Source organism: Stegostoma tigrinum, chromosome 14 (assembly GCF_030684315.1).
Source record: "Stegostoma tigrinum isolate sSteTig4 chromosome 14, sSteTig4.hap1, whole genome shotgun sequence".
Taxonomy (NCBI): Eukaryota; Metazoa; Chordata; class Chondrichthyes; order Orectolobiformes; family Stegostomatidae; genus Stegostoma; species Stegostoma tigrinum.
The window spans coordinates 12,550,242-12,570,603 of NC_081367.1; the positions used below are offsets into that span (position 1 = coordinate 12,550,242).

General features: G+C 44.8%; 1 protein-coding gene across 8 annotated transcripts in view; it reads left to right on the forward strand.

The window, feature by feature from the left end:
• Positions 1-20,362, forward strand: part of LOC125457500 (rho guanine nucleotide exchange factor 4) — a 423,581-nt gene that overhangs the window by 142,757 nt on the left and 260,462 nt on the right. For 2 of the 8 annotated variants that reach the window (XM_059651010.1, XM_059651011.1), the window contains exon 1: positions 12,153-12,305. The exons of the other annotated variants lie outside the window; for them this stretch is intronic. In XM_059651010.1, coding sequence (XP_059506993.1) covers positions 12,267-12,305 — 39 coding nt within the window. In that variant the 5' untranslated portion in view covers positions 12,153-12,266. Of the gene's footprint in view, positions 1-12,152; positions 12,306-20,362 lie in introns of those variants that run through there. 8 annotated transcript variants of the gene reach the window in all.

Here is a 20,362-nt window from a genome sequence, read left to right on the forward strand (position 1 = left end):
CAAAATAAATTTTTTAAAAATTCAGCAAATTGCACCAACTGCAGCTTTTAAACAACACCGAGTGTATAAAGCGATTGCTGTCAGTGCACATGAATTATTTGTGTGAGTAATGAGATAGTAGAAACTCAACATACACAAGCAACTCATGAGTATTCAGACAATCCTTACACCGTTTTAACCATTGAATTTGATATATGCAGTAACATCTGAAAAAGTTCACTCATGCTCTGCAATGTGAAGTAACTTTAACCCTTGAAAATGGACGGGATGAGTGTGGGCGTGTGATTAAAATACCAAGCTCTGAAACAGGAGTCTCGCCCAGCTCAAATCCAGCCACGTTGGTTTTAGTGGAAATGGGACCAGGGTGTTGATGGGGGATGTGAGGCAATCAGTCCATTTCTCTAGATGCAGTCAGTCAATCATTGGAAATGAAAACAGGAAGTGCTGGAGAAACTCCATAGGTCTAGCAGCATCTGTGGAGAGAGAAACAGAGTTTGAGTTTAGTACAGTGCAGTATGACTCTTCATCACAGTGCGCTTATGGGACCTTGTCACTAAAGCACATGCCCGTTGGCTAGTTTTCCTGCAGTTTAGGAAGTCTGTTAGTAAAAGTGGGTGAAAGGATCCCATTAAGTTAACGCCTTTCCAACTTTGCTTGTGGACCAGAAGGCGTAGCGGTGCTTTTCTCTGGTCCAAAAACAACAGTAAATTCTTCCCCTTTTTTTTCATCTAATGTCACTCCACAATCCTTCATATACCAAAGCAGCCAGGCAAACATGGGCTGTTCAACTCTTAAAATCTTCCTGCAGCTCCACAGCCCAATCCAGTGACCGTCACAGCCAACTGCTCAAATGTGACTGACTGGATGGGTTTTATTGTTCTGTATGTCTGGTTTTACTCATTAACAAAGCCAAGATCATTCTGTGGCAGAGCACTCAAACTATAATTCTGAGCAACCACATTCGTGATTGCACTTTGCGCTTTGTCAGCAAATGCTGATTATGGGATGCCAGAAGGATTGTGGGGAATGTCTATCTGGATTTGTATACAATTTAAGTGAATTAGGCACAGGACTGAGCTAGTCAATCCTTCAAACCTTACCTACCATTCATTCAGATCATGGCTTACTTGCTTGCGCAATAACATCTACATTTCTATCTCCACTTACTTCCCTTGACTAACAAGACTCTACCTGCCTCTGCATTGAAACTATTCAAAGAGCCCAACTTCACTGCCTTCTGAGGTGGAGAATTCCAAATTTGCATAACCTTCTCTCTATCCTAAGAGGCAGACCCCTAATCTTTAAACCCTGTTCCCTATTTCTCAGCTTACCATTTCCATTCATCAAGATCATTCAGAATCTTCTACAATCTGATCTACTCAGCTCCTACTGTTCTACATTTGCGTGGCAACAAGCCCAGTCTGTCTAATATTTTCTCACAGGACAACCTGCTCAATCCAAGAATCAATCTCATTAGCTTTGTGTCGACCCCTCCTAGTGCATTTAATTTCATCCCAATTTCTGATGTGTAGTGTTAATGGGCGAGACTTCTTGCTGGCAATATAAACTTGTAAGATTAACCCTATCTCTAAGTTAATGACCTCTTACCAGTGACTGAATTTTAGTTCTAAGTATGTAGAAATATGGACAACAGAAACGACCTTTCAGTAGGCATTTGGTAAGTTTTCAGTTAGTACCAACATTAGCTCAGTTCCAGCAAGTTCACCTTAGACAACTCTCCGACACCACCTCCTACCGCCCCCTGATCATGACCCCACCCCGAGCACCAAACCATCATCTCCAACACAATCCATGACCTCATCACCTCAGGGGACCTCTCACCCACAACCTCCAACTTCATTATTCCCCAATCCCGCACGGCCCATTTCTATCTCCTCCCCAAAATCCACAAACATGCCTGCCCTGGTCGACCCATTGTTGCAGCCTGTTCTTGCCCCACCGACCTCATCTCCACCTATCTGGACTCCATTTTATCCCCTTTGGTCCAGGAACTCCCTACCTATGTCTGTGACGCCACCCACGCCCTCCACCTCCTCCAGGACATCCAATTCCCTGGCCCCCAACACCTCATTTTCACCGTGGACGTTCAGTCCTTATACACCTGTATTCCGCATGCAGATGGCCTCAAAGCCCTCCGCTTCTTCCTGTCCCGCAGGCCCGACCAGTTCCCCCTCCACTGACACCCTCATCCGCCTAGCCGAACTCGTCCTCACCCTCAACAACTTCTCTTTCGATTCCTCCCACTTCCTACAGACAAAGCGGGTGGCCATGGGCACCCGCATGGGCCCCAGCTATGTCTGCCTCTTTGTAGGTTACGTGAAACAGTCCCTCTTCCGCACCTACCCAGGCCCCAAACCCCACCTCTTCCTCCGTTACATTGATGACTGTATCGGCGTCGCCTCTTGCTCCCCAGCGGAGCTCAAACAGTTCATTCACTTCACCAACACCTTCCACCCCAACCTCAAGTTCACCTGGGCCATCTCCAGCACATCTCTCACATTCCTGGACCTCTCAGTCTCCATCTCAGGCAACCAGCTTGTAACTGATGTCCATTTCAAGCCCACCGACTCCCACAGCTACCTAGAATACACCTCCTCCCACCCACCCTCCTGCAAAAATTCCATCCCCTGTTCCCAATTCCTCCGCCTCCGCCGCATCTGCTCCCACGATGAGGCATTCCACTCCCGCACATCCCAGATGTCCAAGTTCTTCAAGGACCGCAACTTTCCCCCCACAGTGGTCAAGGGCGTTCTTGACCGCGTCTCCCGTATTTCCCGCAACACATCGCTCACCCCCCGCCCCCGCCACAACCGCCCAAAGAGGATCCCCCTCGTTCTCACACACCACCCCACCAACTTCCGGATACAACGCATCATCCTCCGGCACTTCCGCCAACTACAATCCGACCCCACCACCCAAGACATTTTTCCATCCCCACCCTTGTCTGCTTTCTGGAGAGACCACTCTCTCCGTGACTCCCTTGTTCGCTCCACACTGCCCTCCAACCCCACCACACCCAGCACCTTCCCTGCAATCGCAGGAAATGCTACACTTGCCCCCACACCTCCTCCCTCACCCCTATCCCAGGCCCCAAGATGACTTTCCATATTAAGCAGAGGTTCACCTGCACATCTGCCAATGTGGTATACTGTATCCATTGTACCCGGTGTGGCTTTCTCTACATTGGGGAAACCAAGCGGAGGCTTGGTGACTGCTTTGCAGAACACCTCCACTCGGTTCGCAATAAACAACTGCACCTCCCAGTCGTGAACCATTTCAACTCCCCCTCCCATTCTTTAGATGACATGTCCATCATGGGCCTCCTGCAGTGCCACAATGATGCCATCCGAAGGTTGCAGGAACAGCAACTCATATTCCGCTTGCGAACCCTGCAGCCCAATGGAATCAATGTGGACTTCACCACCTTCAAAATCTCCCCTTCCCCTACTGTATCTCAAAACCAGCCCAGTTCGCCCCTCCCCCCACTGCACCACACAACCAGCCCAGCTCTTCCCCTCCCCCCACTGCATCCCAAAACCAGCCCAGCCTGTCTCTGCCTCCCTAACCTGTTCTTCCTCTCACCCATCCCTTCCTCCCACCCCAAGCCGCACCTCCATTTCCTACCTACTACCTCATCCCACCTCCTTGACCTGTCTGTCTTCCCTGGACTGACCTATCCCGTCCCTACCTCCCCACCTATACTCTTCCTCTCCACCTATCTTCTTTTCTCTCCATCTTCGGTCCGCCTCCCCCTCTCTCCCTATTTATTCCAGAACACTCACCCCATCCCCCTCTCTGATGAAGGGTCTAGGCCCGAAACGTCAGCTTTTGTGCTCCTGAGATGCTGCTTGGCCTGCTGTGTTCATCCAGCTTCACACTTTATTATCTTGGATTCTCCAGCATCTGCAGTTCCCATTATCACCTTAGACAATCGTCAGTTCAAATCTCACCTGAATGTGTTAAGCCCGTAAGTCAGATTGTCATTGTAGTGTTGTGGGAGAACTTCATTGGTGGAGTCAATTTTCAGATAAAATGTTAAATCAAGGTCACTTCAGCCCTTTCCGGTGGATGTTAAAGATCCTGTGATACGATAGGGCAAAGAGCAGGGAATTGTCTTAGTGTCTTGGTGGATATTCATCCTTCAACCAAAATCATGAAATCAGTTTGTGTCGTTGCTCTTTTTTTGTTTGCAGTTTGTAGGACCTTGACAACATCACCCCTTCTGAAGTCTGTAAGCTTCTCCAGCTCCACACCCAAGTTTAAGATGTAGTGTCACTGGATGATTTCCTGTAAATTGGAATTGGTAGAAAGCATGCCCATCCATCTTTGTAAATTGTTGTCCCATCTGCATTTTCTGTTTCCTCTTCAGTGTCCTTCAATATGTTATCTGTTCATGACTACACCCTATAATGTTTAACCACTAGTGAATGACATCAAAATTATCATATACATAAGTTTGAATTGTCTTGTATACATTCTATTCCAAATACAAGTGAGCAACAACTCACATTGAAGTGGCATAGCTAATGATAATGGCTGAATTGAGTACCTCGCAAAAATCTAGCCATACACATTAGTGCACTATGCGATAAGCCCAGAATGCAGAACTTCATCAAAATCAGTTTTTATTCATTACAGGGGAAAAAAATAAGGCACAGACATATGACTGAAAATAAACAATACAAGAATAGATAATGCATCAGTTTACAGAGCTGTTGTATGTCTCAGTGTGTATGTGTTGGTTTGCACATGTTACTATTACTGGAGACTTGGACCTGATACTTTGCATTTCTTTAGTCTCTGCGCATAACTTCCTTCCTAGGAATCCTGTGGCACAGTGGTAGTATCCCTACCTCTTGGCCAGAAGTTTTGGGCCCAATTCCCAGCTGCCCTGGAGATGTGTTTTAACGTGCTCTAATGCTAACCCTAATCTTATTGCAGGTTGCTTAAAATAACTTTGGTTACTTTGCTCAATCTGGTAATGATTTCTTTATTAGCAGGAAATAACCTTAGCAGTGTTACATTATCATGTAACAAGTTATCTGTCATGCACATACTATCATATGTTTAATAAATTTTGAAAAATTACAACTGTGAGACAGCATTAGAATATAAAATCCTGTCTCTCAAAGTATAGCACACTTTCCTGGATGTGTAAATTACATTGTATGCACTTGGGCGAAAAATTAAGATTCAACGATGAAATTTTCAAGCAAAATGTAGAGAATTGTGTTGTTATGAAAGAAATATTTTGGAGAGCTTGAAACACCCACAGACCCAACTCCCCTAAAAAGCTCCACTCCCACAATTCCTTGCTAACTGATACCAGATTGAAGGCTGTTCCTGCCAATTCCTGTCCCAAAAGTTGTCCAAAAACAGCGGGAAGTATGTGTGTTCTATTCGATGATTGACTCAAGCAGGCTTGGACTATAGAAGAGATAACACAAGGCGGAGCTGGAGGAGCACAGCAGATCAGGCAGCATCAGAGGAGCAGGATCAGGTTGGGACCCTTCTTTAGAACTGAGGAGGGGAAAGGAGCTCGGAAATAAATGAGGAGGGGTGGGGCTGGGGAAGGTAGGTGGGATGGTGATAGGTGAGTGCAAGTAAGGAGTGATGAGGAATGGTCAGTGAAGTGGGAGGGATGGATAAGTGGGAGAGAAGATGGACAGGTTGTGTCAGGTCAAGGAGGCGGGGATGAGAGGTAGGGTCGGGCATGGGATGAGGCCGGGGATGGGGAGAGGTTAAAACTGGTGAAATCCATGTCTCGACCATCAGGCTGTAGGCTCCCGAGGCAGAATATGAAGTGGTGCTCCTCCAGATTGTGGGTAATGTCATTGTAACACTGGAGGAGGCCCAGGATGGACACGTCACCCAGGGAGTCCGCACTCTCCACTAAAATACTGAGCTACACTTCCTCTCACCCACTTGCCTGTAAGAATATAACAAACGAAACCAACCAAAAACGGGGCTACTTTGAACCTGAAAATTACTCGGGCAGCAGCTTCCTCAAGTAATAGCCTTATTGTAAACTACATTAGAGTCATGGAGTCAGACAGCATGGAAACAGACCTTTCATCCCTGCTCATTCACGCTGACCTAATCCCATTTGCCTGCATTTGGCCCATATCCCTGTAAATGCTTCCTATTCATATACCCATCCAGATGCTTTTTAGATGTTGCGATTATATCAGTCTCCACAACTTCCTGTGGCAGCTCATTCCATACATGCACCATCCTCTGTGTGAAGAAGTTACCCCTTAGCTCCCTTTTTAAACCTTTCCCCTCTCACCTTTAAATGTATTCCCTCTAGTTTTGGACACCCCCACCCTGGGGAAAAGAGTCTCTGGCTATTCACCCTATGCTTTACCAGAACGGAAAAACAATTGTTCTGAACACTTTTTGTTCATCACTTGTGACTGCATAATTAAAAAGGGCAAAAAACTCCTTTGAACAGCTTTTCACCAGTTCACTGAACATTATATTTACATCCATTTTAGAATAACTAAATATAAAGAAATTCTTTTGATACTTTTCAATAGTTGACTATACAGAACTTAATTGGCTGTAAATCACTTTAGAACCTCCTGAGGTCTTGAAAAATGCTACATAAAAGCTATGTCAGTCTTCCTTTTATGTCTTTCCTCCTTCCTTCCTTTCTGAGCCAATATGCCCTTCATTTGCACTGTGTCTATAAAATGTCACTGCTGAACTTTCTGGTGCACCATAACCATACTAATTACTTCAATTGTAAAGCTAGGAGTGTTCAACTGACAATATCAAATGGAGGATAGCCTGTGTTAATGCAAAGAAATCCCTTGAAACAGTCGGAAGAAAAGCATTAAGAAACTCAGATGTGGTGCCAATCATCTGCAACACAAGTAGCTTTGTTCATTGAGATTCTTCATTTAAAAAAAATAGCTGTTAGCACAATTCAGCTGAAGAATATTCTCTATGCTTATAATTAGTGTGAAATAGTACTTTCTCGGCATTTCCTTTATGAAGACATCTGCCAATTGTGTGAAAAACAGGTCCAAAAGAAATATACATGATTCTTGTCACAATTTAATCGAGCAAAGGTATTGGCTGATTTGTTTCAGTTCAATTTATTTAAATGTCACAAATCTGCAAATTAACTCAAAATGATTTGCCAAGCATTTTTTTACAAGATAGTGGTACTTGTTTAAAAGTGTGCATTACAATGAGTAAGAAAAAAATTGTATTTTCCCTCTCTGAGATGTTGACTTGAGAGTGATGATGACTTGCTTAAGCTTTGGATTTGACATGGCTGTTAAGTACAATGTGTGATCTGCAGACTCGGTCTCATGCCGAGAACAAGTGCAGATTGAAGGGTTGATGGATAGGTTTTTTAAAATGAAAGTTTGTGGATTCTCTGTGATGGCTCGACTTCAGCTCTGGCAATTCCTGGCCAAGTCTGTCAATGTGCTCAGTAGCTTTCCAAATGAGGTTGCTCCATTTTGGGTGACCAAAAGCCAGGGGCTTTTTGAATTGTTGGGAATGTTTGCCTTAGTTAAAGATGTGTGAAAGGCATCACTGAAGTCTTTCTACCACCATCCTGCTGTAACAACAGTAATTGTTTCTTCAGGTGTCTGGTGGGATAATATGGACAATATGGCCCCCAGCAGGGCTGGTTTTAAGTGATTAGCACTTTATCTCTCAGCAGCTTGTATTGGAAGAGGATGCTGCTGTTGGACCGTCGCTCTTGCTTTCAGAATCAGAGGATCTTGCAAAGGCACCAACTGGTAATAATTCTATAGCATTTTGAGGTGTCTGCTCGAAGTCTGCAAAGCATGTAGGATCACAGACATCACTGCCGCATGGTGACAAGACCTTCGTTTTAGTTTTGATGTCATGGGGGAGGTGTTTGACTGTTAGCCTTAGTTGAGAATTAGAAGGCTCCCCTTTTTTAAACTAAAGTGTGAGCTCTATTGAGGTTTTAGGAAGGCTTTTCCATCATGAAGGCTAGAGGGTTTTCTTGCTATATCTTACCAAACTTGCCTCATTAACTACCTACCCTGCCCCGTGGCATTCCTTATGTTTGATTCCAGCCCCATTTGGTGGTGGGCTGCCCAGTATTTGGGTCCACACCTCTCGTGTGGACAGCTTCCTGACTGTCCGTCACAAGTGACTGACTGACTGACTGACTGACTGACTGAGCATATCTAAGCATCTGGACTAGTATCGGAGGGTGCTTTTGAATTACTGTGTTGGGACCGCCTGACTGAACGTGAGGACTGAGGCCTGCTGATGACCATGTCTGAGCAGAGATAACAAGGTGTAGTGCTGGATGATCAGAGCAGGCCAAGCAGCATCAGAGGAGCAGGAAGGCTGATGTTTCAGGCCTAGACCCTTCTTCAGAAACGTCAGCCTTCCTACTCCTCTGCTGCTTGGCCTGCTGTAATCATCCAGCTCTACACCTTGTTATCTTAGATTCTCCAGCATCTGCAGTTCCTACTATGTCTGAACAGAGGCATTTTCTCCTAGTATCCAACCAATGTTTATTCCTCAAACAACGACATTAAAATAGATCATTTGGTTGTATTTGCATGTTGTCTGTCAGACGTCATTGTGTGCAAATTGACTGCACTTTTATCTACATGACGACAATGGCTTCATTGACTGTCCCAAAATCTTTGGACATCCTTAGTTGTGTAAACCACTGTATAAGTCTTTTTCTTACTAAAATCAAGCTTTCTATCTTGAGCAGACAGGAAAGTTCTTTCAAATTACTTGAGCCTGTGACATTTAAATAACATCAAATGTAAGTATTGCACTCAAAAGAAATGGAAATTACTCACAATTGTGCAGCATCGCACTATCACTTAAATAAAGCTAAAACATTGCAAATGCTAGAAATCATAAATAATAACATGAAAATGCTGTAGAAATTCAGTGGGGGTGGCAGCATTTGTGGAGAGAGAAACATTTCACATTCAGAGTGGAAAGGCATTGGAAAATAGTAGTTTTGATGTTGTTGGCAGAGGTGGCAAAGGAGCAAGTTGAACTGTTGGTGAGGGTGCGCAGAGAGAAAGACAAAGGAGTACTGCTGGTGGTAAAGGAGATGTATAAAGAATCGATGTAAATGATAAGTGTGAAAAGGAGAAAATGTCTGCTATGCAGAGTGCAAAGCCAACAAAGCAGAACAGCAATGGCGAAGAGGTCTATAATCAAAATGGAGGATAAAGATCATGCTCCGAAGTTGCTAAACTCAAAGTTGAATCCCGAAGGAGGTAAAGAACCTTATTAAATAAAGAGGTGCTGAGCTGGGAGCAGCATGGAAGCTCGGTGGTTAGCACTACTGCCACACAGTACCTGGGTTTGATTCCAGCCTTGGGTGACTGCCTGTGTGGAGTTTGCACGTTTTCCCCATGTCTGCATGCGTTTCCTCCCACAGTACAAAGATGTTCAGGTTTGGTGGACTGACCATACTAAATTTCCCTGCAGTGTCCAGGGATGTCCAGGCTCAGTCAGCTAGCCATGAGAAATGCAGGGTGGGGGAGTAGTTGGTCTGGGTGGGATTCTCTTTGGTGGGTTGTTGGAAACTTGATGGGCCAAATGGTCTGTTTCTGCACTGTAGCGATTCGATGATAAAACTGCTGGTGGTCCTCAGGAGGTCTATTGCAGCATCACCTCTCTGCCTGTTAGAGGCACTATTGATCTCTATTGCTTTCTACAGCACTGACTGCACAACTGTTGAATGGACAAGTTATTTTACGGAAGCTGTAGATTTGTACAAGCTATCAAGTATGTCAATAACCTGCACAGCCAACAAACCTAACTCTAAAATGAGTTCCTACAATCCATTTTTAATTCCTGATAATGTTTCTATTTTATAAATAGATTTAACAAAGGTTGACAGGAATATTTCAGCAAGAGCTCTATAGAAAACTTTTAACTGAGCATAAAAATGCTGGTGAATTTAATTTTCTTTACTATTTAAAACAGAATAGCCAGTTTCTTCATTGCCCCTTTTACAAGGCAAGCAACTTATAATTTTGAAAAAAAAACATTTAGAAGAGTGAAACTTGAGTCTTGCTGCCTTAAAGTTAAAACTATAAATAATTTTCTTTTGACATGTTTTTGCCATTTTGTAGTTGACCGGATTGAAAGTGGGAAAGCTGCCCTGGGCCTCCTGCCAATCTGAACCTGTAATCAGCTGCAGAAAGGTGTGTGCAGGCTGTCTAGCGTGACTTACTTGTTGATGCCAGCCTTCTCTCTCTCTCTGTGAGAAGACATGACTCTCTGTTGCGTGGCTTGGCACCTTCCCAGGTGCCTGAACCAAAGTCAGGAACAATTCTGTGGAAAGCAGTGTACTGCTGTGAGCCAGTGTGCTACCTCGTGGGTTTGCTCCTTACCCATTTCTTATTTAACTACATATTTTACAGCTCAAGATATATAATCACACAGATTTGAATAACATTATTAGCAATTTCTTCTGTGTTAAATCCTGCTCATGATTTAAATGATCAAAGTCACAAGCATTTCAATAGATTCAACCTTCGTGTTCACGCTGTATCTCGCCCACACGTCGGTAATGAGCACTCCATCTCCCCATGTCCCTGTCTCCACTTGACTATAACTAGATGAATTCACATTGACTCTCAGGCTGCATTTTCTTCCATCACTGCCACTTGTAAAATTAGACAGAACACAAGGAGACCGTTCAGCCCATCCTATTACTACCCTTCTGAAAGAGCTGTCAAATCAGGATTTCTAATTTGTATCCCAGACTTTATTTTTTTTTCCAAGCATATATCCAATTTTCTTTCAAAAGTTATTACTGAATCTGGTTCCACCACCTTTTTAGGGAGTACATTTGAGATCAGGCCACTTCACTGTATGAAGGGAATTCTTATAATCTGTCCCTGGGTTGTCTGCCAATTATCTCAAATCTCTGTCTGCTCATTGACCCTTTTGCCAATGGAAACAGTTCTTACCAGGAAATTTTACAGAGTAAATGGGTAATTTTGAACGCCTCTGTTAATTATCACAAGGAAGATACTGTTTACAAAATTGGCACCACTCTGTAATTCTGAAACCATAATAAGTCATTGAGATGAAGTGGTAATACCCATTGTTCGGACATTCAGCAAAATATTCATTGCTACCATCCAGCTAAATCACCACACGTTTTTATTTGAGTAACAGATTTCGAATCAAATAAATTCAGCTGGAAATGAGCAGGAGTGAGAAGATCACTTGGAGTTGTGTTTTTTGTTGTAGTTTTATTCACTGTTTTATATTGACTGGACATTGACAGCATTGATGACATATGCCTTATTTGTGTTTTAAAAAGACTCAGTTGTGAGCATTCCCATCTCTGACTCGGAGGCTCAAGTCCCACTGCAGGACGTGCGCACAAAACCCGATGTTGACATTCCAGTTTATCACCGAGGGGTGCTACACTGCCTGGATGGTGTCATTCAAATGAAATGGTTAATGTAATCCTGCATGTTCTCTCAGCGGCTTGTGATCAATCCCGTGACGCTACTTTAGAGAGCCTTTTCAATGGGTCTTGAACAATGCTCCTCCGTCCACTTACATCATGAAAACCAATCCATGCTGATAGTGGAAGCTTGCTGTGTACAAATTATTAGCTTCTCGCTGTAAATGTATGAAGTTTTTTTTCATTAGCTGTGGAGCAATTCAGGAGAGCTAAAGTTGCGAAAGGTGCTATGTAAATGCAAGTTTTTCTTTTGTACCCTTCGAATATGATTAGTTTAGATAATATGAATTTGACACGTATTCAACATAGGCCGACATGGAGAATATATAAACACAAAACGTGACACACCTTAGCCCCAGCAACAATTCCAAAGTCACTTCCTTAAAATATAATGACATGAAATTCCCAATTGTATAAAACAGCCTCTCTCTGACCGGGTCGCTCACATTCCATCAGACTGTGTTTTCTATACTTGAAGTTATATGCACAGTCACGACCACAATCTTAAATTTGTATAAGGTTACACTGAGCACAATTTTTTTCCCAGCCCCGCATCGCTTGCATGCAGCAACTGCTTTGCAAAGGGGAAACAGATAAGCTGTAATCATTATGCAACTCTTTAATGTAAGCTCCTGGCACAGCTCACGCACAAGCACCAGGACTAAGTCCATCCAAAATAGGAACGATCAACACCATCTAACGAAGGGACGGCTGGAAATCGGCAACTGAAACGAGCCGTTTATGTTTCTTAGACAGATTTTCTGACAGTCACAGGAAGAGAATGCTAAGTGTCATCTATTTCATGCGGACACTGTTCAAGGTAAGTCACTGTTTCGTGTTGAGTTTGCTAGCAGCCTCCCGCGTTGGGAAGTGCTGCCAAGAATATGTTTCGAAAGCGACAGAACGAGGAGCTTTCCTGTTTCTCTCAGGCATGGTCCCAGACTTGTGCACTGTGACTCGGAGAAAGGGCGCTGCCCTGATCAACTCCGGCCATCAGAGACGGAGATTTGTAAACTGCGATGCTTTGTTGCTCCCTCTGTTGTGACATGTTGATTTATCCCACTGCAACGTTGATTGTCGATCTGCAGGACAACAGCGTTTCTCTTCTATCTCTCTCTGATTCAAACTGGGCTTGTTTGGGCTGTTAGAGAATGTGGAGTGACGGGTTCGGTGTGTGCTGGAAACTGGCAACAGTTCACATCTGGAGTACTGACCCTTCGCAAACTAGTGCCTGTGCACCATATAAACTTGATAAATTGTTTTTGTGTCCCGCTATCATGATCAGCAAATACAAAAGGTGTAACAGTCGTCATCGCTCATTATAGAAATGTGAACGCTTTTCTATACCGAATTTTCATTTGCTATGGGTGATACTGTTTGTTGGCATTGAACGGTCAGGGCTTTTTGTAGAAAGACTGTCGCCGGTCAAAACAGGGTTGTTTATGCCAGAACAGGCCAGGTTGCCATAACATAAAACACACTTCACTGGTACCCATTCATCAGCTTCAACTTTCGCTCCCTTTATCACCATCACAAAGTAGCAGCACTGTTTACCTTCTGTCAATCACACTACAGTAAATGACTCAGTCTCCTTTGACAGCATCAACTGTGACCTTTACCACAGGTACACGGAAGGATAAGGGCATCTTAGAGACCTCACCTTGGCCAGACTACCGCAACATCAAGCCAGGCATGCATCATCCTAATAAATGACCTGTTACCGGACAAAGTGAAATTTGTGTCAAGAATTATTATACTGCAGAATGTGAAGGCAATTCATTTCACAGATATTGAGTAATTGAGACCCATTAGTTTTGTGTTAAGCTGGTGATTGTGAAATCAAAATTAAATCATTGATACTTATTTCCACTTAAATTTTGAACATAGCTTCCCTCAGCCTTGACCAAAACTATTAAGAGTTTCAGATTGCAACATGTGTGTTTAAGGCGCATGTTGTTGCAGGAAAGCAGGCTCCCTGAGTAATCTGTAAGACACAATCATCTCCCAAACTGGTGATGTATTTGCATTGTAGACTCCCTGGCTCGTAGAGGGCAAGACATCTCTTGTGTAAATGCGACCATTGTGTTAGAGATAGTAGGAACTGCAGATGCTGGAGAATCTGAGATAACAAGGTGTAGAGCTGGATGAACACAGCAGGCCAAGCAGCATCATAGGAGCAGGAGGGCTGACGTTTTGGGCCTAGACCCTTCTTCAGAAAAATCAGCCCATTGTGTTGTTGGTTCATATGCTGAAATTTGTGCTGGCTTATTTTGATTTTTTTTTAAAAGGAAAAGTCACAAGCATTCTTGTTCAACTAGGCATGCAGGGATGAAGCTTTGTGTTCTACTCTGAAATGATTATCTTTGTCCATGTGAATGAAATTTTAAGTTAGTGCTTTGAACTAATATCAGGCCCTGGACCATTTGTATTTCTGAATGCGGCTGTGTAAATTGGACCAAGAACGAGACATTTGTTCTAGGTTTCATCAGCACTTTTTAGTACCCAAATTAGAGATAAATGCACTTAAATTGTTTGGTGACCAGCGGACTTGCAAAATCTCATGTGATATATTCCAGACAAATAATTCAATGGTGTCTGTATAGCATGTTGATAAATGTTGATTTGTAACTGCATCTGAAGCAAATTCACTGCTGATTCTCCTTTAACTGGTTAAACAATCAAACAAAGTGCATTGAAAACACACCTTTGTGGACATTTTCATTGATGGGTTGTACATTGGTGCTTTTGGACGAGGATTTGTGCTGAAATTGCTCTCATCTCTCATGGATGCATTGGAGTACATACTCCTTTCCTGGTGCATGTTATTTTGGTTTTCTTTCTCTCCCTCAATTTGACATAACTTGATTTCGGAATATATGCCTGAAATTAAAATATTGGCATGAAGGATATACCTCGAGATTTTGGATGAAATTTTTACACCTTCCATTCTGTGGAAAACCTGGAATTGGGAATCTCAAATGGTGAAGCAAGTGAAGCTGCTAGCTGAATAAGAGGGTTCTTCTTAATGGGTTGCCCAGCCCCTCAAACTACAAACAAACCAGATTTGTAACAATCACTATGAAGGGCAGGAAAAAGAGCTTAGTTCGTACCATGCAGTAGATCCGAAGCCCTTTGCAGTTAACTTGCAGTGACTGTTAGGTAGAAGAAACGTAGCTTCAGAGTGAGTCTAATTGCAAACACTCACACACCCAAACTATTTTGGTGATGTTGGATATCTTCCCTGTTTGTCTTCAGATAGTGACACAAGATCTTATGTGATCACCTGAGAAAGCAGAGGAAGCCTTGGTTTAATGTCTCATCTGAAAGACACCACATTTGACATTATAGCACTCAGTCAGTATTGTTGTGAGAACTCAGGCTAAATTTTGCGTGCAGGTGTTGGATGAAACTTAAACTCACATCCTTCTAATTCAGAGTGGCAGCATTACCACTGAGCTAAAGCTGACATCTAAGATTAACAAAGAAATAACTAACTAAAAGCACAATAAGCTGAGGTAGAAATTAGGCAACCCTTAGTTATTTACAATCTTAAACAATTAGGCCATTTAGCATAAATCAAGTGCATTTTCACCAGTGTTGTAAGATTTGAAATATGTCTCGAAGATCAGAAAAAGGATAGGATAGTTAAAATATATTGTTAGTAAGTAATAATTGTAAATAAAATATATATTTAAAATATAACAGTGTGAAGCTGGGTGAATACAGCAGGCCAAGGAGCACCTCGGGAGCACAAAAGCTGACGTTTCGGGCCTAGACCCTTCATCAGAGAGGGGGATGGGGAGAGGGTTCTGAAATAAATGGGGAGAGAGGGGGAGGCGGGCCGAAGATGGAGAGAAAAGAAGATAGGTGGAGATGAGAGTATAGGTGGGGAGGTAGGGAGGGGATAGGTCAGTCCAGGGAAGACGGACAGGTCAAGGAGGTGGGATGAGGTTAGTAGGTAGGGAATGGAGGTGCGGCTTGAGGTGGGAGGAGGGGATAGGTGAGAGGAAGAACAGGTTAGGGAGGCAGAGACAGGCTGGGCTGGTTTTGGGATGCAGTGGGGGGAGGGGACAAGCTGGGCTGGTTTTGGGATGCAGTGGGGGGAGGGGACAAACTGGGCTGGTTTTGGGATGCAGTGTGGGGAGGGGACGAGCTGGGCTGGTTTTGGGATGCGGTGGGGGAAGGGGAGAGTTTGAAGCTCTCCTTTGTCCGCCTCCACCCACACATCAACGAATACCAGTCATGTTTGGACATTGAGCAATTTTTCCGCCACCTTCGCCTCCACGCTTACTTCTTTAACCGTGAGCCTAACCCCTCCCTCCACTGACCCCTTCACCCACCTCCAACACAGGTCCTCCTCCTGGACACCACCCCCAGGCCTCCTACCCTCCCTTGACCTCTTCATCTCCAACTGCCGTCGAGACATCAACCGCCTCAACCTCTCCACCCCTCTCACCCACTCCAACCTGTCCCCCGCAGAACAGGCAGCCCTCCGCTCCCTGTGCTCCAACCCTAACCTCACCATCAAACCCGCTGACAAGGGAAGCGCAGTGGTAGTATGGCGCACTGACCTCTACATCGTCGAGGCCAGACGCCAACTCTCCGACACCACCTCCTACCGCCCCCTTGATCATGACCCTATGACACCACCCACGTCCTCCACCTCCTCTAGAACTTCCAATTCCCTGGCCCCCAACACCTCATTTTACGCAGGCCCCAAACCCCACCTCTTCCTCCATTACATTGATGACTGTATTGGCACCGCCTCTTGCTCCCCAGAGGAGCTCAAACAGTTCCACTTCACCAACACTTTCCACCCCAACCTCAAGTTCACCTGGGCCATCTCCAGCACATCCCTCACCTTCCTGGACCTCTCAGTCTCCATCTCAGGTTACCAGCTAGAAACTGATGTCCATTTCAAGCCACCGACTCCCACAGCTACCTAGAATACACCTCCTCCCACCCACCCTCCTGCAAAAATTCCATTCCCTATTCCCAATTCCTCCGCCTCCGCCGCATCTGCTCCCAGGATGAGGCATTCCACTCCCGCACATCCCGGATGTGCACATTCTTCAAGGACTGCAACTTGCCCCCGCGGCCGAGAACGCCCTTGACCGCGTCTCCCGCATTTCCCACAACACATCTCTCACACTTCGCCCCTGCCACAACTGCCCTAAGAGGATCCCCACTCATTCTCACATACCACCCCACCAACCTCCGGATACAATGTATCATCCTCCGACACTTCCACCATCTACAATCCGACCCCACTACCCAAGAATTTTTTCCATCCCCACCCTTGTCTGCCTTCCGGAGAGACCACTCTCTCCGTGACTCCTTGTCCGCTCCACAATCCCCTCCAACCCCACCAGACCCGGCATCTTCCCCTGCAACTGCAGGAAATGCTACACTTGCCCCCCCCACCTCCTCCCTCACCCCCATCCCAGGCCCCAAGATAACTTTCCATATTAAGCAGATGTTCACCCGCACATCTGCCAATGTGGTCTACTGTATCCACTGTACCCGGTGTGGCTTCTTTTACATAAGGGAAACCAAGTGGAGGCTTCGGGACCGCTTTGCAGAACACCTCCGCTCGGTTTGCAATAAACAACTGCACCTCCCAGTTGTGAACCATTTCAACTCCCCCTTCCGTTCCTTAGACGACATGTCCATCCAGGGCCTCCTGCAGTGCCACAATGATGCCACCCGAAGGTATCAGGAACAGCAACTCATATTGCGCTTGGGAACCCTGCAGCCCAATGGTACCAATGTGGACTTCACCACCTTCAAAATCTCCCCTTCCCCAACCGCATCCCAAAACCAGCCCAGCTCGCCCCTAGCTCCCTAACCTGTTCTTCCTCTCACCTATCCCCTCCCTCCCACCTCAAGCCGCACCTCCATTCCCTACCTACCAACGTCATCCCAACTCCTTGACCTGTCTGTCCTCCCTGGGCTGACCTATCCCCTCCCTACCTCCCCTCCCAAACTCTCCTCTCCACCTATCTTCTTTTCTCTCCATCTTCGGTCCACCTTCCCCTCTCTCTCCCTACTTATTTCAAAACCCTCTCCCCATCCCCCTCTCTGAAGAAGGGTCTAGGCCCGAAATGTCAGCTTTTGTGCTCCTGAGATGCTGCTTGGCCTGCTGTGTTCATCCAGCTTCACACTTTGTTACCTTGGATTCTCCAGCATCTGCAGTTCCCATTATCTCTGATATATATTAAAATATAGTGTGTTTGCTGGTGGCTAAGATACATATTTAAGTTCATTCCAAAAGCTAATTAAACCAGCTTGGAAAATGACTTTAAGCAAATAACTCTTCGCCAGAAAGTATGTTGAAGCAAAGTCCGTGAGTTCAGGAATCACTAACTCGCATGCTTTTGCAAAGTCACTTTGCTCGCAACGACAGACGTACGTGTCCTGTACCTACACGGGGAAATTTTGTGCCCACGTGGACCAGCATCTTATAGATTTTAGCTTGATTTATTAGTACTCACTGGCTCTGTACACACTTGGAGGCTGCCAGCCTCTGTGTACTACACATTGCTTTCTAATGGCACACTGAATTCAGAACTGACTTGTAAGCTGCCAGCCTCCTTGTGGGCCACATTGCATATTGGTGCATGGGATCTTTAATGCTCGGTCATAGCCTGTGAGTTACAGTGGCTTTTATTGCTATTTAAAATGGAGGAAGAGGCAAGCAGCTTGTCACAGTGAGGAGCACTAAGCAGTGAATCATTTAGATGGGCGTTGGACACATTGCTGTGGAAACTGTGCCTGTGTCAATGCCACAGTTGCAACATGTGTCAGCAGTTTAAGCAGCAAATACACTTTATTTGGTTCATGCAAATGCCCACACCTGAAAGTCAAATGGGTGCAATGCTGAGTGGAGTGAAGAGCGACTACACTTAGTCATGGGGCATTGCCACAGTCAGTGAAGGGACTGATCCAGTTCCCATCCAGGTGGTTTGCCACAACCAGTTGGGTATTCAGTCCTGCCTGGGCCCAGGTTTCCATGTCCTTGAAACCTGAGAGTTGGACCGTGGTCACTGCTGCAGGTTATATGCAATCAGTCCCACAGTTACAGGTAACTCTATCAGGATCATTTAAGGAGAAAGTTCAGTTTTCCTTGCAATGAGATAAATGGAGGATCGGCTATGATGAAAATGGATGTAAGAGCAGTTAGTGGGGATGCATGAAAGATGATAAAGACATTCCAGTTAGTGCGTAGAAAGTGCAAGGTGCAGGAAGCATTGTTTGGAAGGATCAAGTGGGTGGATGAGGCATGCAATACACAGCCTTATTGTCAATGAGACTTGGTGAGATGTGTGTGTACGGTGGCAAAGTTAGAGTGAGTGGTGGCTCTGTGTGTGAGGTAGCAAAGAGAAATGGAGCACTTAGCATTGAGCATGCTTTTCATCCATGTCACAGCACTGATCTGGCCTGGAATCAGTGACCAGGTTGCCTGGGTCTGGCAGCATGCTCCTTTTTTGGTAGTCCACTGGGAAAAAGGACTGCCCACTATCCAGCAGCACATCTCCCAATGTCTCTGGGTCGTTGTCTGTCGGGGGGGGCGGGGGGGCAGGTGGATAAAGAGCTTGCTTGGCTTTTCTTCTGGCCCTTATGCAACAATGTGAGGGCTATTTCTCGGCTTGAGATGTGTGGCTGGGCTTTGACTACAGCACCAGAGGCATGACTTTGGAAGGCCCTGGCAGTAGTGAGCACTATGTGACTCCCCATGAAAGATGTGTAATAATCAGGCTGCATCATTAACGAGGTCAAGACTGGAAACTTGAGTGAATATAGCCCCAAGCCATAGTGAACAAGGTGTCATAAAACTTGCTCAACAAAATACTTCAATTGAAAGTGGGAAAATTTTGCCCCCAAGATTCTTCTGAAAAAAAGGATCAGATAATTACTTAAAGAGTACACTTGGATATAATGTGGAATGAGCAATAAAGGGACTTTATAAGAAAATTTGGGGCAAGAGGTTAACCAGAGAGAGTGTAGGATATGAATTAGGGACAAAGTGGCAATTTGAGTGAAGATGTGGATGAGGTATGGAATGAGTAATTTGCATCAGTATAGGACAGTGTGGTATAGGGATATAAATCAAGGAGGAGGACAGTTATAAACCTGACCAGACAGTGGCAGAAGTAGTTTAATCCTGATAAATGTAAAGTGAGGCTGCTTTGTAGGAGTAACAAGGCAAGGGAAAGCACAAAAAATGGTGACAATCTGGGAGCTGAGAGGTAATGAAGATTAGGGTGACCTTGATATGTATGACCATAGATCCTTGAAGACATGAGTACAGGTGGATACGCTGGTTGAGAATGCATGTGGGATATTTGCTTTTTATTAGTTGAGACATTGAATACAAGAGCAAGGGGTTTATGATGGAGCTGTATAATAATGTTAGTTAGGCCACAGCTGGAGTAATGCGTGTAATTCTGGTCACCACACCAAAGAAATGATGTGGTTACGTTGGAGATGGTGCAGAGGAGATTTCGGGATATTGCTCAGGCTGCAGGTGTCAGTTATGAAAAGTTACCAGTTAGGTTGAGTTTGTTTTCTTTGGAGCAGAGAAGGCTGAGAATGGCCTGAGTTAGGTCCACTGAATTATTAGGGGTAACAATCAGTAGATAATCAGAACTTCTCCCCTTCATGGAGGGAAGTTACCAAGGGGACACAAATTTAAGATAAGGAGCAGAGATATAGAGGGGATTTACGGCATTCTTTCACCCAGATTGCTCTGGGTGTCTGGAATTCCTGCCTGAAAGGGTGGTAGAGGTGGGAACTACCGTGACCTTTTGAGAAAATTTCCGATAAATGCTTAAAAAGCCATAATATAGAAGGCTATGGGCCAAATGCTGTGAAATG